This window comes from Astyanax mexicanus, chromosome 14, assembly GCF_023375975.1.
Source record: "Astyanax mexicanus isolate ESR-SI-001 chromosome 14, AstMex3_surface, whole genome shotgun sequence".
NCBI lineage: Eukaryota > Metazoa > Chordata > Actinopteri > Characiformes > Acestrorhamphidae > Astyanax > Astyanax mexicanus.
The window spans coordinates 13,695,263-13,719,604 of record NC_064421.1 but is presented as its reverse complement, the minus strand read 5'-3'; the positions used below and the strand labels follow the sequence as shown (position 1 = coordinate 13,719,604).

The 24,342-nt window shown below is 37.2% G+C and overlaps 1 protein-coding gene across 1 annotated transcript; it reads right to left on the bottom strand.

Annotated features, from left to right (window-relative positions):
• Positions 1-9,444: 9,444 nt before the first annotated feature.
• prox2 (prospero homeobox 2) lies at positions 9,445-22,794 on the bottom strand. Its single transcript, XM_007257328.4, has 4 exons — positions 20,733-22,794; positions 18,754-18,861; positions 14,757-14,951; positions 9,445-10,388 (listed from the first exon to the last, which is right to left on the bottom strand). Exons 1-4 carry the CDS (start codon positions 22,263-22,265, stop codon positions 10,221-10,223), a joined length of 2,004 nt encoding a protein of 667 aa, XP_007257390.3. The 5' UTR covers positions 22,266-22,794; the 3' UTR covers positions 9,445-10,220.
• Positions 22,795-24,342: the final 1,548 nt, after the last annotated feature.

Here is a 24,342-nt window from a genome sequence, read left to right as displayed (position 1 = left end):
TGTAAGATCCTGTTCTGATACCTGTATTTATTATCCAGAAGCTACCTTTAAATATAAAACTCATCATTATCTCTGTGATAGTTTCATTGTCATAAAACGACCATAGCTTACTTTCTCTTCTCTAATTCCATTTCTTTCTCCTCTTTTCACCTTTTCTCCTCTCTCCTACTGTTTTTCTTTTCTCCTGTCTACTTCTTTGCTCTTTTCTCATGTTTTCTTGCTTCTTCTGTTCTCTCTCTTTCACATCTCCTCTTTTCTCCACTCTTCTCCTCCTCCTTTTTCTCTACTTCAGCTCTCCTTTTCTTTAATCCCTTTCAATCTTAATCTCCTCTCCTTCTTGTCTTTTTTCTTGTTGTGTTCTCCACTCCCTGCTTCTTGCCTCTTCTTGTCTTTTCCTCTTTTCTCATGCTCCACTGCCTTTTTTCTGCTTCTCCTTTCTCCGCTTTTCTCTCCTCATCTTTTCTCCTGTTACTTTCTCCTTTCCTCCCCTCCTCTTTCACTGTGTTGCCTTTTATCCTCCTCTTTTATTGTCTCTTCTCCTTCTAACTCTCCTCTGCCCCCTCTTCTTGTGCTTCTCCTTCTCCACCTACTCCAATTTTCTCATCTCCTCCTAGTTAGTGTCCTTTTCCTGTGCTCATGCTTTTTTTTTTTCATTTTCCTCTCCTCTTTCCTCTTCTTCTCTCCTATGTTCCTTCTGCTTCTTCTCATTCTTTCTCCCCTCTCCAATAATGTTCTCCTTCTTTGCTTTCAACTTATCTATTTACTCCACTTCTCTCCTCCTCTATCTACTTCCTCTCTTCTACTTATCTTCTACTAAGGTTTTCTCTCTCTGAGCAGATTGATGTAAAAATCACTATGAATCACAGAGTGATTCTTTGTTTGAAATACAGTATATTTATGATACTCAGTAACTGGTGCTTGCAGATCATTTGTCTTGTACCTGATCATCCACAGTACCTGGTCAGCATCTCCTACTGTCCTGTCCAACCGGGCCTCAGCATCATCCCATTGTATCATAGTACAGGCTGTAGAGCTCCTGCACACATCACTGCTGCCAGGATTAGACATTTCAAGGCCTTTCAACCTTTAACTGAGTCAAGCCTTTGGTATTATATCTCAGGGGTAAGGTTTAAAACTCGTCAGCAGCAGCCGCCTTTTTTGTCTTTTGAAGCACAGTTTACACGCTCTAGAGCCACCGTGACGAGCTGGCTTTAAAGCAAGCCGTGTGTGTGTGTGTGCGTGTTGGGGGTGTGTGTATGTGGTCTCTGGAGCTCACAGCCCCTCTGCCACCCACACAGCCTGGCCTTCTTCCTCCCCCGTGGCCCTGCAGTCCCTGACCTTGCCTCGTGGCGGGAGGACATCTCCCATTAAAGCGTCGCATTCTGATAAGGCCATTTCTTTTCTTTCAGCATCTCTTTAATGTCAGGCCTGAAATATGAAGTCATTAGGCGATATTAAAACAGTGCTGACAAACTAATTAACAGAAGACATTATATGGGATGGGCTCGATTAATCCGCTTTAATTGCTCTTTTAAATGGGGGCTCCAATTAAAATTAATAAAGATTTACCGGTGATCGCACAAAACTACGCAAAGGAGTGGCTGTCTGAAGGGCAGGCAAAAGTCAGGTTCCACAGAGCTCAAGTTCCTGTTCCTCTTCTTTCTGTTCCTCTTCTCCCTGTTCCTCTTCCCTCAGTGTCTCTTCTTCCTGTTCCTCATCTCCTTGTTCCTCTTCTCTCTGTTCTGCTTCTCCCTGTTCCTCTTCTCTCAGTTTCTCTTCTTCCTGTTCTTCTTCTTCCTGTTTTTTTGCTCACTGTTCCTCTGCTCCCTGTCCCACTTCTTACTGTTCCTCTTCTCACTGTTCCTATTCTTCCTGTTGCTCTTCTCTATGTTCCTCTTCTCCCTGTTCCTCTTCTCCTTGTTCCTCATCTCTCTGTTCCTTTTTTCCCTATTACTCAACTTCCTGTTCCCCTACAACTGTTTCGCTTCTTTCCTGTTCCTCTGCTCCCTGTTCCTTAGCTTCCTGTTCCTCTTCTCTCTGTTCCTGTTCCCTGTTCCTCTTCTTCCTGTTCCTCTCTTCTATTTTCCCCTTGTCCCTCCTGTTCCTCTTCTCCCTGTTCCTCTTCTCCCTGTTCCTCTGCTTCCTGTTCCTCTTCTCACTGTTCCTCTTCTCCCTGTTCCCCTTCTTCCTGTTCCTCTACAATCTGTTCCCATTCTCCCTGTTCCTCTTCTCCCTGTACCTCTTTTGTCTGTTCCTCTTCTCCCTGTTCCTCTTCTCTCTATTCCTTTTTTCCCTGTTCCTCTGCAACTGTTCCGCTTCTTTCCTGTTCCTTTGCTCCCTGTTCCTCAGCTTCCTGTTCCTCTTCTCTCTGTTCCTGTTCCCTGTTCCTCTTCTTCCTGTTCCTCTCTTCTATTTTCCCCTTGTCCCTCCTGTTCCTCTTCTCCCTGTTCCTCTTCTCCCTGTTCCTCTGCTTCCTGTTCCTCTTCTCACTGTTCCTCTTCTCCCTGTTCCCCTTCTTCCTGTTCCTCTACAATCTGTTCCCCTTCTCCCTGTTCCTCTTCTCCCTGTACCTCTTTTGTCTGTTCCTCTTCTCCCTGTTCCTCTTCTCTCTATTCCTTTTTTCCCTGTTCCTCTGCAACTGTTCCGCTTCTTTCCTGTTCCTTTGCTCCCTGTTCCTCAGCTTCCTTGTCCTCTTCTCATATACTCTTGAATACTAGAACAGTTCTTCTACTCAACTACAGAAGATTTAAACTATTTCAGTTTCTTCAGTCCAGAAGTGCAGACATTTTTGTTTTTGGGTGACTGAAGATAATGTTTTGTTCAGAGCCCCTCCGATGGATAACCATAGATCAACATTTTCTCCCTTTGTTTATTTGAACGTATATTTTTTACATTAAAAAAAAGGAAATGCTTTATTTAGATAAATATGTAAAATAACAACTTAGCATAGTAAAGCACATATTTTTTTAAAGAGAGAAATGATAAATCTATGTTTTTTTATTGAAAGGTCATTTAATGTCTAAAAATTGCTTATCAGCATATTTGCCACTCGTTCATTAATGCATTACTAAAGTTTTGAGAGTGAAATGTGTCCTGATAACAATTTGAACAGTGTATATTTTGGATATTTATGCAAGATTTGAAGGAGTTGAAGTTCAGCTCCTAATGATTTGAGTGTTTTTTCTCCAATTCACATATTTTTGACTGAGGTTTCTCTAACAAATAAAATAAATCTGAGTAACATGTAGATTTAGAGATACAGATAATTTATAACAAATAAGAGAAAATGCTTACTGTAGAATAAGATTTTTTAACATCTTATTTATCATATGTATAAACCAGTGTTTCCCTCTTGTGGTCAAAGTCAGAAATAGCAAAGTTTTGCTAAACTCTCTTTCCCCCCAAATGTCTGTATAATAATGATCATAAAAGTGATCAATTCAAAGAGACAAGTCGAATTATTGTTGCTAAGATGTTCCTCATTACTGTTTCTTATTTTACTGCACCCATCTTTTTAGAATACGAAAAACTCCTTTAAAACTACTGATGTAAAAAAAAATCAATTGTTAAATGTGTTGTAAATTTAGTCTTTATTAGAGCATGCAGTGCCACAGTATACGTGATGATCGTCTTTTCTTGTTGCATAAGAAACAATATTATCTGATGTATCTGCTTGGCAGCTCTGAAGGTGCTGTTTAAATTGATTCCACTAGATGGTATCATTCCCCTTCTTGCATAAAAAAAATCCCTCAGTGTATTTTATAGTACAGAGTCTTTAAATCTAATGCCAACCATACAAAAGAAGAGTTTAAAAAGACTAAAATTATTTTAAAAGACTAAAGTTGGACAATCTGTATAAATTCTGCAAAAACTGTAAATCCTGAAGGGTCAATATTTACAAGGCTGCTATTTACAAGAAACTGTGGCTCAGTTGAGATCAAACAGAATCAGTTTATTTTAAAAAGAATATATTTTAAAAAGTAAAAGAGACGTGCAACAAAATATGGTTAAAAACTTGATTTTATTAGAATGAAATATTGAGAAAAAGACTTGTCATCCTGACCACCTTACACCAAACAACTAAGATGATAGAGTGTGCTGCAGTACTAGTGCTACAATAAATTTACTATTACTTTTAATTCTACACAGTGAATGTAACATTTTTAGCGTGTTGATTAAGACGCAAGACTGATTTTATTCCAACTTTGGTCATTTGTGTGTGACATTTAAATCACTTAGAAAGTCTTTTGGTTGCAGATTGGCATTATGTTACCATGTTTCTCTTTTTTTAATTAGGTTATGTTGATTTGGAGATATAAAGTATAATATACACACTAGCTTTAGCTTTTAATGAGTCCAGGGTAACACTTTAAAATAAGGCTACATTAATTAACTATACTTACCACAGAATGTCTCAAATAATTTTTAATTGACACTAGTACGGCATTATTAATCATTACAAAATCTCAATTCATTTGTTTACAATAATTGTAGGCATTAAAATTGAGTAATGTTTAATAATGTCTTAACTAGTGTCAATTAATAATTAGCTGACTGATTTAACCATTATTTAACCATTTTACAATGTTTATTACTGTTGTAAATTTTGTTATTTGTGACCCTTATTGTAAAATGGTATTAAATCCAGGCTATTTATGTTGTGCAGATGTAGTGCATTTGATGACATTTTCATCAATATGACAAAGCCTTGAGAAGACTCTAACAAGAGAGGATGACATTTTTTTTTCTTAATGGTATGGCATGATATGGCAGCTCTGAAACTTAAATGGATAATGCAAGTTCATTTACTCAGCAGCCACCTTTTGAGAACATGCTCCAGCCTATGTACATGGATAGAGAGACCAACATATTTAAAACTTGGGTCAAATTCATCTTTCTAACACATGCTTTAAAGCTCTGATAATACCTGACTAAAGAGGTAGTAGTAGTAATAGTGTTTGGGTCAATAATGCACAGAAAACAGAATATTTGAGTCTGTCTGGCTGCTGTGCTTGCACAGATCTCCACATCAAAAAGATATTTTCCAATAAGCACATCGACTCTCCTCCAATTATGATGTAACCAATGAGCTGACTGGTTCTTTTTGTTCAGCGGTGAGACTTTCCTCATAAACAGACACCATGTTGACTATAATGAGAACGTCTTTTCATTCATATTTCAACCAGTGGCCAGTATCTGCTATTATAACCTCTCTGGTCTTGATTAAGACCCCAACAGTGGCAGTTTGGTGATTACAGGTATTAAATCCACAACCCTGTGATCAATAATCCAGTACTCTAAACTGCTGAACCAACACTGCCCATACTACATCACTTTTTAGCTTCAGTCGCTCAATATTTCACAGTGTACAAAGCAGAAATATGAAAAACGACCTTTCAGCAGAAGTTGAGAACCATTGCAAACACTTTCCACCTTGGTCTCATCATCACGGCAATCAAAACAGTGTCTTCCAGTAAAAATGTCATGTCAAATTAATTTGAGCAAAACACTTCAGCACAATTATGTTCATTTTAATTGAAAATGTAAACCAATTTATGCTGAGGAGAATGATCTAATTGAAAGAGAATGTCTCTGAAATAATTACCACAGTTTGATTTTTTTTTCCCTCTTCCTCACAAAGCCAATTAAACTAATGTTTTAATTCCTTTAATATTATCTTTTCAGATGTAATTGTTGCTTGGCTGCCTTGCAGGGTTTCCTGCCTAATATGTTTGCGTTACAGCCTACTGGGTCTCTGATTAAAACATTAACATGAAACATGGTACTGCAAAAATAATGTGCAGCAATCTTCAGAGTGTGCAGTGATCACATGAATAAGGTTCATGTTCACATCGCTGCGGTCCTTAAAGTTCAGCATAAGAGAATCAGCATTACCAACTACTAAGATGAAACATAAATGACATTAAGTTTATTGCAATTTGGCCATTGATAGGGAAAAAAGTTATTGACTGGACTTACAAAGCTAGTATATCTAAAAATGAAAGTGAAGCATATAGAGCTCTAGATATACACTCATCACACACTTTATTATAAACAATATTAAGCCTGTCATAATAATTACTATATTACGATATTCATACAATTGTATATGTACTCTTATTTTTGCTGATCTCAATATTGCCTGTTGTGTTTTTCTTAGTAAAGAGAGTGAATGCATCAGTATGCATCAGGAATGCATCAGTATGCTGACTTACCTACAAAAGCAGTATCAATTAGTTTATGTTTGTTTATTTATATAGGATACTTATTTTTACATTCTAACTACTACAGCTCTGGATTTTGATTTTTATAGGTTTATGTATGAGTAAAATGAACACTGTTGTTTTATTCTTTAAACTACAGACAACATATCTCCCCAAAAAAAATCATTTAGAGCATGTATTTGCAGAAAAGAGAAATGACTGAAATAACAAAAACGATGCAGAGCTTTTAGTCCTTAAATAATGCAAAGAAAACAAGTTCATATTCATAAAGTTTTAAATATTTGGTGGAATAACCCTGGTTTTTAATCACAGTTTTCATACATCTTGGCATGTTCTCCTCCACCAGTCTTACACAGTGCTTTTGGATAACTTTATGCATTTACTCCTGGTGCAAAAAGTCAAGCAGTTCAGCTTGGTTTGATGGCTTGTGATCATCCATCTTCCTCTTGATTATATTTCAGAGGTTTTTAATATGATAAAATCAAATAAACTCATCATTTTTAAGTGGTCTTATTTTTTCCAGCGCTGTATATCTGAATGTTCATACTAATTAAGAGATTGTTGTTCCTTAAAATGATGTAATTGCAGTTTATGCTATTGCATTAGCATTATATATAATTGACCTTACAATGACAATAATATAATTTGTCATTATTATTTGTGGGACAGTATGTCATCCAAACATAATTTTCGCGTTTTTTTATTGTGTGTGTATATTTGCATCAGCATTTGGGTGATAGTTTTATATCCTTTCAGATATATTGTTTTGTTTCATGCTCCACTGTAAAATAGTTCTACCCTGCATACTCTAACTGATCTCTTTTATTCATTTTCTGAGAACTCTCCAGAACTCAGTGATGGTGGTAATGGTTTGATGCAAACCACAGACACCGAACATGTTGGCTGCCTGACTTCAGCTGGGTCTGATATTTGAGCTGCTCAGTTAACTGGAACATTTACAGAAGGTTGCCTGCCCCCCTCTTTTCACGCTTCAGCTTAGATAAATGTATCGGGCTTAAAGGAACAAGGTTAGCGGGACAGGGAGCTAAAGCTAAAGGGAGGAAGAGAAAACAGAGAGCATGCTCAGTGTGAGGAGTGATGAGTCGGCGGCTCTGCCCGAGTCCGGTGCTTGGAGGAAAAAGTGTCCAGTGGCTGGAATTCTGCTTGGGTGGCACATCTCTGTTATGAGGTCATGTTGCGCATTACTCACGAGGATAGAATGCATTGTTGTTGTTTTTAAGACATGGCGCTTGTGAGTGCTCGTGCCAAACCGCACAATGAATGAGGGCCTTATTCAAATTCGACTTGAATCGGCTGCGGGGGGACAATGTGAGCAGCATACTTTACTGCTCTTTCAACAGCTGCCTTTATGTCACGGATTAGTAGCACCTTAGTGGCCTGCAATTGGGGAAAAATATTTTCAATGGAGTTTAAGGCCCTCGTGCGCTTGGGGGTCCGGTGTGTTAAACAGGAGAGCAGCTGTTGTCGGGGTTGGATAACAAATGGAAGATCAATAAAAAAGTTTTTTTGACCCTTAAGTAACACATTTAAAGCCAAGACACTACAGGTGAATATGGTAAAAAAAAAAAAAAAAAGAAATGAGAGGGATCATCAAAAACCTCATTAGTTGATTGCTTACATGAGGACAGTTGTTTTTTTTTTGTATTACAAGTTCTCTATAATGTTATGTTTAAATATATAAATTAAGTTTGAAGGTTTAAATATATAAAAAGTGATCATTTGCTTACAATTTAAGAACAGAACTATGAACAGTTGATGGATTCAGATTCAGAAATCTTTCATTTAACTTATTAGAATCAAAGGTTAGAATCCCTTTTTATCCACAACCATTAAAAATGTTTGTATTTTCAGTATAAGTGTTAACTCAGGCTATGAATGATATTCAACCAATCCCCTTTGTAAAAACCTTCAGAATATAGAAGGGGAGGTATCTGGAAGAAAAAAAAGCAAAAAAGTTGGTTTATTTCAAATTGCATTAATTCTCACATTTTGCCTTTCATGATTGGATGGTGATTTGAACTGAACATTATGCAGGAGAGGGAGAGATCTTTAAAACAATACCGGTGACAACATGGTGCAAGACAACACGTTACTGAATTTTTGTCTTCGCCTCAAGAGGAATTCACACATATGTAACAGGTAAAAGACAGAATTCAGGATTTAGGATTCGTTCAATGTGTAATTGTGAGTAACAATGTGTACATTTTATTAAATTAATCTTTTCCTCAATTTACAGCCCAAACGTGACCTAAACTTTCCCAAACCACAGTAATCACAGTAGAAATTCTTACTCTTTCTGCATGATTTTTCAACTATTCATTTTTTCCCAACTAGCTTCATAATGGAGAGAAACAACAACATGAATGTAGCTGTAGCATCGGTCTGTAATTGCATCGAGCATGATAAAAAAGTACTTTTAAAACATGCCTTGTGGTACAGTCTCTTTTCAGCGTGAATGAATCTGGGGATTTTAGTAAGGTCTTTTCAGTTATAATCTGTGTTTAATTTCTCCATGTTTGTAGTACTTTCTGTATCAACACCATAAGCTCCACCATTATTGCTTATATAACCAGCAAAAGCTGTTATAGCCAAGAGAAAAGGCCCTAGGACCTGCCAGACACCCCAGTTTTAGAAAACATAATATGTGGCTTTGCAGAAATGATGACATTTATGCCATTTATTATAACATTTTGCCCTTTCCCCACTCAGGAATAATACAAAAACATCTTAATCTTAAATGTTACAAAACAGCATCACCAGTGTACAGAAGCTGTAGTGTGAATTTCTTAATTTGTACAAAATCTTAATGCAAATATCACACATTTTTTGGGGTACACTTTTAGTTATATTGTACAAATTATGAAATCTAATTGGCATGTTGAATTAGAATATTAACGTTTTGTACACTTCTGAGGAACTGAGGAAATATCCAGACAAAATAATTGCCAAAAAATTAAATACCTAAATGTGTATTTTGCCCAAATAGTCCGAAATCTCACAGTTGACCAGAGAATGAAAAAACAATGTCTTTATCTGCAGTGTGGACCATAAAAAAAGTGAAACCAGTAGTGAAAATTAAAATTAGTTTTGGTAAATTGTGTTTAAAATAATAGGCATTAAAATGGGCTTAAATTAAGTTAAACTAAAGAAATACATTTTAAAAAAGCAAGTGTAAAAAATCCATTTTACATGAACACTGTCAAGGTTTTCACACGCATAGGTTTATTTTCCACATACTGCTGCCTATCTGTGTAATCAAAACTAGCATAATTTGAATAATGCATTTGTCTTACGATACCATACAACTACACAACTACAGTAAGAAGCATATATTTAAAACATATTTAGAATTCACAACAGACACTTGATGAGATAAAAGTCCCAGCCTGTACACAATATATCACAGTTATTAAGAGTTCCAGACATAAATCCAGTACATAAATCCAAACCTAGAGACTCACATGGAAATGACGTCTTAATCTTAATTAAACAAGTTCAATTACTGAAACACCCACTTTATTATTTTTACATTTTAGGCAAAAACAAAACATTAAACAGAAACAAAACTTCAGATAAATAGTTCCACTCCTAGAGTTGCAGTATAAAAGTAAAGTACAATTCACTTAATAAAAAGAAACAAAAAGACAACTTTAGATTAAAGAAAACTTAGCTTACATTATCTGACGTTATCTGAGATAACACCCAGTCAGCATGGCAGAGTCAAATTGATGATGATGTAACATTACTACTGTATCATATCAGTTTGCTACACATATAAAGTCATGTACAGGTGCAGCTTTACAGTTTATTATTGAGGATATCTGGACTTTTTGCAGTTGTAGTTGTAGTAGATATCAGCCACTACTTCACTATTAAAAGTGAAATGATCAGAGTCGCCAGCTAGAATCACCCTGTAGGCCTACAGAAAGCTCATGTTCTTCTGGGGGAAAAGGAAAATCACAGTCACTACTTTACCTACAGGTATGAAGGTGACTTGAATTCTTCAGGAACATCGCTGTCCAGTTTACAGATGACTTTGTAAATGGCTTTTTTCCAGGAGGGGTCAGAGTCTTTGTTGAGGGAAATGGCGTTGTAAAATTCATGAAGAGTGATTTCAGCCACCTCCAGGAACCTGTCAGGGACCTGTCCATCAAAAGATTATAAAACAGAATGTCTTAGTGCTGGACGGCTATGAAGCATAGCCTATATTTTAACAATCTGAGAATGAAAGGAGCCACTTCTTAAAGAGGGAGTGGGTGAATTGTATGCGGGCATCGGCCTGTGGGCTCATATTATTCAGCACTGCAAGCAGTTGAGGCCAGTGGCAAAACACTCCTGGTCTAAATCAATAAATGAACCTCCAGCCTTTGATGTCGCAGCATGATGGCATGAAGTGAAAGGCGAAAGGCAAGAGTGTTCTCCCTCGCTTTTAAACTGTTCATCAGCATGGTGTTCTGAAGCAACACGCTAGATCTTCCCGTCTTTACGTGCAATCTTTAATGCGCTCACTTCAAAACAGACTCCTCCTCCAGCCTTTGTTCTTGGTGTGTATAAAGCAAATACAGTGTCAGGCTCATTAGTGGACCAGCCTGGACGAACGCTTTGATTTTTCCTAGCTTGTTGCTTCGTATTTAACTGTTTGGAAAATGAATGAAAGAACTCTGGCTTTTCCCAGGAATTCGGCCTGTACTTTTACACAGCATATAGACATCAGACAAGACACTCACTACACACTTTAATACCGACACTGATACTACAAACACAACATTTAACAGGTAAACTGGCAAAGAGGTAGGAGTGAAAATATGGGAAACCTATGCTTTACTGAAGCAGTAACTGTATGTGTGTGTGTGAAAGAGAAAGAGAGTGTGGAGAGGAGGGAGAAGTAAGTTTGTTATGAGATTTAATCCATATTTAACATATTACTAATACTAATACTGTGGCCAAACTTGTTAAAAATGATTTATTTGCTTTAAAATATGGGTTATTGTTTCAAGATTAGGGTCTCCGGGTGGTCCAGCAGACTAGGGCGCTGCCTTTATGATCAGGAGATCTCCGAATCGTTTGAATCCTGTTCATGTAGTTTGCCATCGGCTACCGGAGCCCTGAGAGAGCACGATTGGCCTTGCTCTCTCTGGGTGGGTAGATGGCGCTCTCTACCCACATCATCTGAACGCTGATGTCAATCAGCACAACGCGTCTGTGAGCTGATGTATGAGAACCGAGTCTGCGCTGTGATGCTACTCGGCAATGCTGCATCAGAAGCAGTTCAAAAAGGGGCGGTGGCTGACTTCACATGTATTGGAGGAGGCATTTGCTAGTCTTCACCCTTCTAGTGTTGGGGCATCACTAGAGATAGGGGCAGTCCTAATGAGTGGGTTGGGTAATTGGCCATGTAATTGGGAGAAAATGGGATAAAATTAGAAATAAAATTATATAAAATTAATTACGTACATTCAAACGTAGGAGTATGTCCAGATACTATCTGTATACAAAAAAAACATACTAATGCCAGGTGTAAGCATGCATTTACACTTGTCAAGTGTCTGTGTGTGTGTGTGCGTGCATGTGTGTGTGAGAGAGGGGGGGTTTGTAGTGAGAAGAAGGTGGATCTATCTGGTGCCATTATTTCCCGTAGAATAGCTAAGCGAGCTGTTGATGGTCAGCACAGGCTATTTTCTTTCCCTGACTCTCCAAGCACAAAAGCAGGCCCTGGGAAAGGAATGTCTTAGTCCCAAGGTAAAGACAACTGTCTCAGCTCGTTCCCATCGGCCGGCCCTTCGCCCTCGGAATCTGGAGCTTCTTTCTCAGCATTCCGCATCAGTAGCAATCCCAGCCTCGCTCAGGCGTGGCCAGCTCCTAATCCTGAGTTGTTTTAGCAGGATTCTGTGGCTTCCTCTTCCCACAGTTTGCTAAAGCGGCGCTGGGCCCTTGGATAATGGCTCCCGAAAGGCCGCACAGCCACAGGTGCAGTGTGACACACGGGTCAGGCCGAGGACACTGACCATACGTGATCGTGGGCTGACCAGATCAGTACAAAACAGTACAAATCAGTACTGGATTGCAACCTCTTAGCCGGTTATCCAAGCTACATTTTATTAATGCAGGACTTTGTCCTAATTCCTGCTGTTTACTCAATAGAAACCTCACTAGAACTAGCGGTGGGAATCACAAGGCATCTCATGATACGATATTATCACGATACATTGCTCACAATACCGATGATATCACAATACTGTGATTTTGCAATACTTAATATGTCACAAGACAATTCTATACTATACTTCACATCATCTGTGTTACTGAAGAGGATAAAACACTTCTAAATAAGCAAATAACAGGAATTATTTATTAAGCAATATTCTTCACAGCAGGTTTACCCTATTTATTTGATTAGCACCACCACCATTAGCACTCCATGTGGAGTAATCAATCAATAAATTCATTAAGTTATATTGGCTTGAGGAACTTAAAGCACCTTTTGTTTCCAAAAAAATATTAATATTTGAAACCATTTGTCAATAATATATTGCAAACAAACAAGTTACGATATATAATGTGATACAGAAATATTGTCCCACTTCTAACTAGAACCAAGACACATACTGTATTACCAGTTTGGCTATGCAAATGTTGATTGACTTCTCGTTTAATTAAAACATTTTTCAAAACAGACTGTTGGTCTGCAGTGATGAACTCTTACTTTATGATTATATGAGGAAAGCCTTTATACTCTTCTTCATTAATCTCCCTAACATTATTATCATTTCCAGGCTCCTAAATTAACACACCTGACTCAAGTAATGAAGCCCTCAGGAGCTTCTGAATGAAGAAATCAAGAAAATATAATTAGGGTTGCAAGAAGACTACAGAAAACTCAGGAGAGGAGCAAGTAAGAAAATCATATTATTTTGTATGTTAATAAACATATTTCTATTTGTTATCTTATCGGGGGAAATTTATATTATTTTTACACCGTTTATATTAATTCCAATCTCTTACTTTTAAGAGCATATAAAGAGGGTAGCTTAAGATGGACACTGTGTCCCATGACTTTTGCCAATCATCTGGTCTTTAAGGGCTCTTTAGAAAAGCATTGCTTCTGTATTGGACTATGACAATGTAAAAATCCACAAAGACAAAACACCCTCAAATGGTTCTTTGTGTGGTCAATATTTTTTTTAGACAGTTCTATATAAAACAATAAAATCAATTATACAATTATATAACATGGAACATGAAGACCAGAACATTATTAACCTTTGTTCACAGTGTCTAACATAATGAGCGTTCATCACACCTCACATCTCATCCTCCTCCCCTGTTTTTAAATGACGAGTCTGAACTGCAAAGAAAGATACTTCAAAGTGACCCTACAGAAACAAAGAAATGCGTAGAAGAAAAAAGAAGATTCTGATGTGATAATAATGATTTCTTGGATAGTTACATCTAGGTCTATGCGTTTATATCTACATCTAAAGTACATCCATCTGCTTTCTCTTTAGCCAATATTTGTGAAATTCTGTATCATCTACACTGAATAACACAAATTATTAAAGTAATTTGTATGTATACACAATTTTGCCATTGGCTAATAAATTATCATGTAATATTACATATAACACAGGTTATATGATCACTTTTTATAGTTAACTAGTTTTCAGTAAGCACAAAAACTTATGAAACCATAAAAACGCATACATTCGTAGACGCAACAGTGGTTTTAATTCACTTAAATTAAGAAAAATATGGGGTCTTCTTTGAATAAAATAATAATATAAATGTAAACACTGTAAAATTTTCCAATTGTGCTTTTCATGCCCTAGTCCGTACACAAAAGCAGCCTGTTTCAGTGTCATAAATTCTAACATATTTATGTACTGTATATCTGCCTGAAGTTTTAGTGTTTGAGCCTAGATGCTTTTTCTAAATGATTATTATTATTATTATTTTTAATGAAACACAACACATGCAGGGCAGCCTATCAGGACAGAGGTCATGCTGTATTTAAAAATCTGAAATAATTTGTAATCTGGCAGTGGCTTCTTGACATCATATAGCAATTTTATAATAAACAAACCAATACGAATGCTTCTTTTATTGTAACTTGGATTACCATTTTTTTTAAACAGGGACAAATTTTATATTTTGGTTGCAAATAAACATGTGAAATAGAAACAGTTAAATACATTAATGTGTGCATGATATTGATCATAGGGAATCAGTCTTTAAAGCACAATAAGAAACTGCCTGTTTCTTAAAAAATGTTAATGTAAATATGATTATAAGGATATGTTTTTGATGCAAAAGACACAAATGTGATAAGAACAATGCAAAAAAAAAAAAAAAAAAAAAAAAAAAAATATATATATATATATATATATAATTGTATGATGTGGACTATTTAGTATAATAGCACTCAATATATTATATACCAAAATCTGTAATTCGTCTGTTACTTTGCTGTTTTTAATTTCTTGACTTTATGAATTTGTGCAGAAGTAAGGGTACCTGGAAGTCGTTGGCCTTGTTGTAGTGCATGTTGAGAGCGCGGAACAGTTCAGAGTCTCTGGTTACAGCCATGTCTTTCACATCACTCACACCATCCACGATAGCCTGCCGGGCGAACTTCTCCATCTGTATGTAGTAGAACTCTCTGAAGTTACTGAACCACTTGATCAGCTGGGAAGTGATGCAGCGATTGAACTGAAAAAGGATAAGAAAAAAAAAACCTAGTTAGACAGGATCAACAATTTAAGTAAGGGATGCGCCGAATATTTAGCATTTGAAAATATTCAGTTGAAACTGGCATAATATGTTGAAAGACAGAATAATTTATACTGAGGAAAAGTGTTATATTTTAGTGTTTATTTTAGTGAAGAAACAGAGGATTTTAAATCATCAGCAGCAGCAGCACATTTATGACTGTAATAGCACTGCTAAAGTAAATTTATAGTTAAAACTTTATTAAATAAATATACATTCTTTGTTTGTAACTGCTTTTTAAAATAAATTTAGGCTATTTAATTTATGTAGTGATGAAAACCTGTGAGAAACAAATTGTTCGGTATTCAGTAAAAATGTTTCATTTTGTTCATTTTAATTTTCGGACAAATATTTAGAATTTTATTGCATTTCTTCTTGTAGTCGTACATAATCTTGTAATGGTTTATTACTTGTGTTAGCTTTTTCTATTTTGTGGTGGGCTTTATTGTATTTGTGGTCAATACGAATGCAGAATCTTTTGCATTCTCCTCCGTCGCTCTGTTCTCATTGATTACATGGTCGGTTTCATGAGCACTCACCAATCTTTTTAAGTCATTACCCAATTCCTCGTTCCCACCGGCTTATTGCCCCCAAACTAGCCGCTATGAAAACACTGGGCTAAACTCAGTCTTGACATTAGCCTTGTTATTATATCTGCTCATCCAAAAACCGAGAGAAAGAAAAAAGGAGGGAGGAAAAAAAACGCCCAAGGGCTGAACCGCCATCAAAGACATTTCTTCCCTCACTGTGCACCGGGTGAGAACGCGACTGTGTAAGAGGCCAGAAGGAAGCTTCCCTCTCAGTGACTTTGGCTGATAGGAATGGAATCAGACACTGGGATTAACTTTGCCTTTGTTCACAGTCACTTCCCACACAAGGGTCGGCCCTGGACAAGGAGGAGACTCGGCCAGGCTCTCCTCGCCGACCCCTGGAGGTCAGGGGAGCCCAGCAGTCCCATCGGCCCTGGCAGGAAGTGCTGCAGGGGTGGAAGGAGCCACACCAGACAGGATGCTGTCTGCCAACCTGCTCTAAAGCAATCGCACCACTCGCTGTTCAACACACGTCTGGAGGAACTAATCATTTAATGATATGGAAAGTTTAACTGCAGTCATATAGGCCTACTGCTGCTGCTGTCATATCAAATGACCTAATGCTGAAATCGTGTTAATGTATAACAATGTTTAAAGTACTTTTCCTTCTCCTACAAGAGTTTCCATTTGTACTTACAGTCAAATGAAAAAAGAGGACACCCCATTAAAACCTGTGGTCTTGGACTGTCTTCATTTAAACAATATTAACAGATGCAGATAAGATTACTAATCCATTAAAACTACAAACATATATTAAACCTTTTTAAAATAAAATGGTATGAATATTAATACAAAAGCATTAGGGCACATTCACATTTATAATTACTTAAAACATGTAAACTTAAAATGAGTTGCAGCACATCAACTAATTAGAGCATAATTAGAGAGGATTTTATCTCATTTCAGCCTCTTCAGACATTTAAATAGTTGGTTTGATCTTGATTGCTCAAGAGAGTGGATCACCATATCCAGATCCAAAGAGCTTTCTGAGACATTTGGACCAGTAGGGAAAGTAAGGATATAGATGAGACTGATAGAGGATTTAAAGAAGCTCTCAAAACAATTAGAAATCAACTGTTTCACTGTCCATTCTAAAATTTCATCACGGGACCTACAAGTAGCTGCTGTTGTCAAAGTACCACAGATACAATCAGGAAGAGACCAAACAAGCTTGATTTTCATTGGAAGTGTGCAAGAAGAAAAATTTTGCTATCCAAAAATCCAGGGCAAGATTTAAGAAACCATGCTGATATGTGTTTATGTGTTTCTTTTTTTTTCCTAAATACAGCCAGTCCTGGCAACAAAAATATAATCTGGTTTGCTTATGTGTTCTTCATTAAGATCATTTGACAAGTGGCAATTTCCTCCAAGACAGCTAGAAGACCATCCCAGGTGGTTCCTTATGAAGCTACCAAGAATCCGCAGTCAAACTCTCGTTGAGGAAAAGTGCACATACTTTAAAGAATCTCAAATACACTGACATGCCAAAAGTCATGGGATGCCAATGTGTTAATTGATCATTAAGTGTTACTTAACTGTTAATTATTCCTATAAACGTTGTGAGGTATTATCTTGTGAGTGACAACTATTATTCTAAAGTGTAAGAAATAGTAAATACAGGATAGAACACTGCAGCATGATATATTTTCGGTGCATTTTCTATATATTTTTTTTATTTTAGATTCTTCAAAATAGTGCTTTTGGTTTTTGTTTTTGTTTTTTCCATCTTAAAAACATTAGAGAAGCATTCCAAATTTGAGAAATTTCTAAATATTAAAATTCCAAATAAATTAGATTTCTTTTCTGACAGAAATACAACAGTTAGATTAATAAATATGTTTGTTTATAAAACATGAATTGAAATGTTTTTTCAGAATCTTCAGTATGTAAATTAAAAGTAAAGTAACTATTTTGAAAAAAAAAAAGTTTACTAATTATAAAACACAAAGATATTTCGGATCTAGGGTGAGATGTAAAACCAGATTTTAGCATCACTGTAAAAACACTATACATCATCCTCTATATCCTCACTGTATATAGATCACATAATAATTTCAATTAAAGGTCTATTTTTAGGATTTTAGGAGATAACAAGTCCATCCGAACAGGTTGCTGTCGCTCTGCCTGTTTAGATGAGTCATCCCCAGTTTTGTGCCTCAGGACATATACCGCACTCACAGGATGTGGGGCTAGAAAAGGTTGTTGTTGCAGGGCCTAAACTCCTCTTTTCTCTCCGCTGCTCAACGACGCAGCTCTATTGTTGTGTGTTGACAGCTCACTGGCTGCACTGCAGCGAGGGGTTAACTGTGAACACAGAAGGCAGCGGCCTCATCTCCTTTCTCTTTTTGTCTTCTTTTGCTGACTTGAGGAACTTTTTTTACACTGTGTTAAAGATAAACCAGCAGCCCCTGGCACCTAAAGTCCTTTACCAAATTAAAGCAGATATTTAGTCTCAGTCTAGCCGGTCTTCAGTGTCACATGGAGGAAAAAACACTGAAGGTTTAGTTCTAATAGTTCTTTTTTTTTTGGCTGTATGAATTTACAGATATATATATATTTAAAAAAAATCTATTTTTAATAAAGAAGTTTCTTATAAAAATAAATTTTATTTAATTTAGTATATATTAATGCATGTATATATGTGCAATACAAAATCTTTATATACAATAAATAATAAATACCTTTGCATGTTTCCTCAATGTGTTTAAGAAAAAAGAGACAAAAAAATAGTTTGAAGAAGGATCCAAAATTGTTATTATTTTATTTTGTATCATTATTGTATATAATATATTTTTTACTGTTTTTCTTCATAAATTCTGAAACATAGTAAATAATATAAGTAGGTGCTGTCAAACATTTGAAGAAAAATCACTTTTCACATTCTCTATATTTTTCACTTTTTAAATAATGTGAATATTTACATAAAGATATTACATAAATAAAAAATATATATTTACAATGTCCAAAATTACTTGGAATCAAATACTTTTATATTGACTTATGCCACAATAATTATTACATTTACATTATTTAATGATTTACTAAATTAATTACTTGTTGTGTACATTTTTAAAAATGTTTTTAAAATCACTGAAAATGAAGCAGCTTTAAAGCCAGATTAGAAATGAGTAAGGATCTGAAATGTTACGTACCTTTACATCAGGGAAAAAAGTCTTCAGTACGTTTGAACTGGGGTAGCGTGTGTAGAAGAACATCAGTTTGGCTTTCTTCAGGTGGTTGGGTGTAAGGCCCTCTTGGATGTAGCACAGTTAAGGTCAAAATCAATCCATAACAAACATACAACACATAAAAAAGCAAGGTTTTTGCATGGCAGAAAACCACACGTAACCACATATATAAGTCTCTAGGATTTAATTTGGCACTGGTGACTTTACTGTGCAGTGCAAATGAAATATATTTAGACGACTCTACTCTAACCATCGAGTCAATTAACACACAACAGCATGTGCTAATTGGAAAAAAAGAGCTAAACAAATTAGATCAGGGACTTCAATTAGAGACTTCCACTGAACGGATTTAGTTTCACGTCTGCCAATAGTAACCGATTTGTTGTGAAAACACTGAGAGCCCAATTTGGATCTCTTACACCCGAGCCGAGTGGCACTTAAACGCTCTGTAATTGTTTAGGCCGAGGAAGGGGTCTGCGCGAGTTTTTCCCCCAACACGGTATAGAAAGGAACCACACCTCAGGTAATCGCTTTTTATCCACTGGAAGGTCATAACAGTGCATGCATTTATTAGGAAACAGTGCCTTTGAAATGTGGATAGTGAAATAAAAGATTGATGAGAATTTGTTCAAAGAGAAGCAAGCTGTAGCCCAATGCAGGGGGAAGATAAAGCACATCCTGAAAGAGAGCTGATAATGCATCTTAAATCACTCGCTCCATGGATGGAGTCCAGCTCTGACCACTCGCTCGAGCTGCAATAACAGTGAAAAAAGTGAAATTCACAAGGTAATCATCCTTCCAAAAATACTCCAGCGTAATAATAAAAGGCCAAATGTCTGATGCTCCCCAACATGTGTACATAACAACATATGCCATACGCTGCGCAGCGAGGCTGAAGTATAATGATAGCAGAGAGCTTCCTTTTCACAAACAACCGAGAGTGACCTCTCTGATCCATTCCAATCACTTTGAGAGTACAGAAACATATTCCGCACCTTTTCAAGTCAAGAGAAAAAAAAATCAAGAGAATTTCCTGAACAGAAACTGCTGCTTTTTCTGCCTTTGAAAATTGGCTTTTGTTCCTGACAATTCTTATCAAAGCCTTGTATTCCTTTTTATTTGTCTTTTTCTGGACTTAAAGTCATTACTGGGCCCAGATTAAAGAAGATGCTACAATTTTCTTTGGGGTTACCAAGATCAAAGTAAAAATTCTCCTTGAAGTCTGTGTTAGTGGAACTGCTCAGTGCAGCACTCAATTCAACGAGTCATTGTTCGCCAAGGTAGGGTTGAGAGCTGGTAGTTTGTTCAGCTGTTTCTCTGTGTTAAATCTGGTATATACCACTACATAGCAAATAACAGTAAATTGAAGAGCAAGTGAGGTGGATCTGAAAGTAGTTAAGCAAAGTGTGTGGATATTTGCATGAATATTAAGTAAGAGGAGGGTTTCTTGGTCCTGGTGCTCGAGGCACTTTGCCGTGCACATTTTAGTAATTTCCCTGTTCCCAACACACCTACATTTATTAATAATAATTAGCTCATTAACAAGCGTTTTCAGAATTACAAGGGGTGTGATAGGTTGTTTGTTTTCAGTTTTTTTTTTCTTCTTCTTTTTAAATCAGCTCTATGTTCATGAGGTCAGAGTCTGTAACTAACTTTTGCCACCCGGAGTATCAAAAATCAATCTGGATACATTTAAAATATGCCAGAAACAATAGGATTTGGGCTAAGGGTCTGAAAATAGCCTTAGTGCAGGAAAACACTTTTTTTGTTGAAGTTGGAAGAATGTGAAATTGGTATCACATTTAGCTGATACTGTAAGAAATCAGAAAAAAACATTTTAACAAATACAATTACTCACTTCTCACTATTTCATTGCAAAGCAACTTCTTGACCTGAAAATACTGCCCAATGTGTGTCCTACCCAGAACTCTGTAAAAGGATATATTTAGGGACATGAAGGTGCTCCTCTCTGCCATGCTCTGCAGGTCTCCGCACTCCATCTTGACGTGAGGGAGGCACAAGCTGTCTATGGAGACCTGTCCCAGCGCCCCAGGGCGATGGTGCTGACCAAGATGTCCCGAGCTCACCTTGGACCTCATGGCAATGCTTTCCCACGGAAGGTCCAGCGAATCTGGGGACGAGCGGTCCAGGGAGGGGGGAAGGCATGGGATCCCTGCGAAATTAGCGTGAGGTCCGAACTTGAGGAGGTGCTCTAGGATCTGGCTGTCGTGGAGGGGGGCACTGTAACTGAACTGGAAAGGAGTCTGGTGCAGCGGATACGGCCTCTTCACCTGCTGACTTAATGAACTCAGCTGGTTTAGGGAAGGTTTACGGACCACTAGGGACAGGGCTTCTGTCTGGTGCTCTGGGCTGGCGACTGGGGTGCTCTCATAGTACTCGAGGGGCTTGGGCTTTGAGACATCTTCACAGTCAGACAGCTCTGAAGCACAGGCTTGTTGTCCTCGCTTCTCGACACATGTGTATTCTGGGCTTTGACACACTTGTGGCTGTGGTGACTGGCTTTGCAGGGTCATGGAGAGCTTTCGGAACACCATATCAACACTTTCACTCACAGCTCTGGACAGCTCGCACTTCAGCATCTCCTGCAGGCTCTTTTGATCTCGCTCTGAGCTCAGATAGCCGCCGTCCACTTTCATTCTATCCTTGTTGGCGAGCCTTTTGTTGTCAGAGGAGGTGCTCGAATCCAGCTGCGGCTCATTGATGTCTTCCTGAACATCTCCTTCCCCTTTTTCTTCGCTCTCCAAGTTGCTGTGGTCGTACATCTGAAGGAATTTTTCTTGGAGTTGGCGTAAGAGGCGCTGCATGCTTTGCAGTTGCTCTCGCAGCTTGTGACACTCTTCGTCTTTGCTTGTGTTAGGGCTGCCAGTTGGGGTCAACACTGCGGAATGACTGTGATCCTGGTGCTGCGGAAGTTTCCTCTTGCGCTTGCTCTCCTTATACACTTCTGCACTGTACCTGCAGGTTTCACCCTCTGCACCCTCAACTTCTCCGTGTGATCTGTTACTAGGTGACCCGGCCATCCCTCGTATGATGTTCTCCACCCTGGCCCGCTTGGCCTGGAGATGCTCGCTCAGTGGACGTTCAGGTTCGACACTCATTCGTTCAGCAGAGGCGGGACCCCCAGGGGATGCTGATTCCCCCAGGCTGTCCTTGGAAGACATGCTGCTTCGGTCCTCATGAGCAGACTCAGCCATAGTAGATCCTGATTCAGGAACCAATCCGGCTCCAGATACGGAGGTGGACGGTAAGTAGAGGTGGCTGTTGTTGAGAGCGGGCCGCTTGTTGTGGATGGTTTTGCGCAGGAGGTGAGAGATCAGGGATCCGTTGTGATAAGATGAGAGAGGCTCCTCATACATGCTTCTGCGAAAGCAGGGCAACATTAGGTCTGTTTTGTTGTCCTCCAGACAGCCCTCATTAGGCTTATGAATGCTTTGGTCTGGTGGCGTTAGATTCATGTTTTTAACGCAATTAGCTAGATTACTTTCGTTACACACAGTACCTCACTTAGCATACAGTGACTCAGGGAGTACCTAAAAAACAATCTGAAAAAATGAAAAAATCAGTTGTTAAAATTACATCCAAGCCAACACATAATCACACACAGCAGCAGTCACGTTTGACCCTTTCTGAGGATATGTTTTTCATAACCTTCTAGACATTTTCATCTAAAGGTTCTAAAGGTTCATGCTAAAATACCTGAAATTTGTTTTCAAAGCCTGCCAACAAGTGCTCAGCATATGTGGGAATTTCTTCAAGACTATCGCAAAAGCATCCCAGGTGGCTCTTCATGAAGCTGCTTGAGTGAATGCCAAGATCGTGCAAAGCTGTATCAAGACTAAGCTGCTTCTCCTTTGAAGAATCTAATATATAAGATATTTTTAAAACTCTTTTTTTTTTGACCGCTGTATAATTCCATATGTGTTAGTATTTTCTCTTGCTTGCTTTTACTATTTTACTGATTTTACATGTAAAAAATAAACTACATTAAACACATTAAGTAAGATACAAAACAAAAAACTTAAATAAAAACAAAAATTAGGAAAAAAACATTTATAGTAAAAATTAAAACTTTAATGTGAAACACATGTTTCATTTGTTTCATTTTACCAGCTTGAGGAAGAATGTAAGAGCAGTTCCGTACTTCACAATGTCTGGTATACGTCAACAAATTACAACAAAATGTACACACTTTCCTAATCGAGTAAACAGAATGGAATTGCTTGATATTAATATTAATATTTATTAAATGTGCAGTAATGTGGGCTATATGGGCTATGCATCACTTTTATTTTTTATGTACAGAGAAACAATTATCTGATCAAATCTTGTTTGTTTATTTAATAAGCAAGTATTCATGGAAAAGGAAAACTATGATGTAAAAATTAATCTACTTATTCCAAAGAAATATATATATTTCCCGATTAAAGAGAAATATATAATTTAAATAGTGAAGTACAGTATTAAATGATATATTGTAGTATAACAAAAACTATGTGTTATTGGAATGACTGATGATGCTTAAACAGCTACCAACAAGGACCTAAACAGAGAGCATTACGGAAAAAAATATCATTTACATTGGATTCAATTAGCCTAAATATGTATCTCCAGAATGACACCTTCACAGCAGAAAAAAAACATTTTTCTAAACTTTTAAATCAGTGTAAAAATATTTATTTTAAGTCAGTTTTAGAGCATTTCTATTACAGATTACTAGTTAAAAGTATATGAAAATGTAGATACAAGGCTTTTGCAACAGCAACAATGTTAAATAATATGAAAAACATACAAAAAATATATAAACATTTCAATACAAATATATTATTTATAATATTTATGAAATGTGCTACAAATGAAATACTCATTCTGAATTGCATTTAGGCTTTAAAATTGTACCAAAACTCTAAAATATACTAAATAAATCCACATACAAACAACAAAATACAGAACAGCACAGACTCTTAATCATGCAGACTGCTGTAAACAGAAGTTGTACAGGCCTGTGATGCGGTAAAAGAGCTGAGGAGAGAAGAGTGAGGAGAGAAGCGTGTCTTACCTGTTGCTCTGCTCGCTGTGAGTGGCAGTGAGAGTCAGTGGGGCTGCGCCTCCAACCCCTCTCTGCAGGATGGAGAGGAGGAGCCTGAGCATCAGAACACAGACAAGGCCAACTCACACAGGCCCTGCGTTTACACCACTCTCCTCACTTTTCTCATCTACAACAGCCAATCAGACAAGCTTATCATCCCGTTTGCCGTTTAACACCCAAATCTAGATATTCTGTAATGTAGCCCTCATAATGCCCTTCCTGCAAATAACTATATATCAACATTTCTTTTTTGGGGGAAAATACAGTTATTTAAATATATCATAATTTGTTTTACTTGGACTTATTTATCTATTCATGAAGGCACATTAAATAACTTACAATAGAAAAAAGACCATGATTAATTTCTCCCAAAAAGAGGTATGCTTTATATAGCTGATACATGATTATTATAGAAGATTTTGCTAACTAATGTAAACTAATATCAA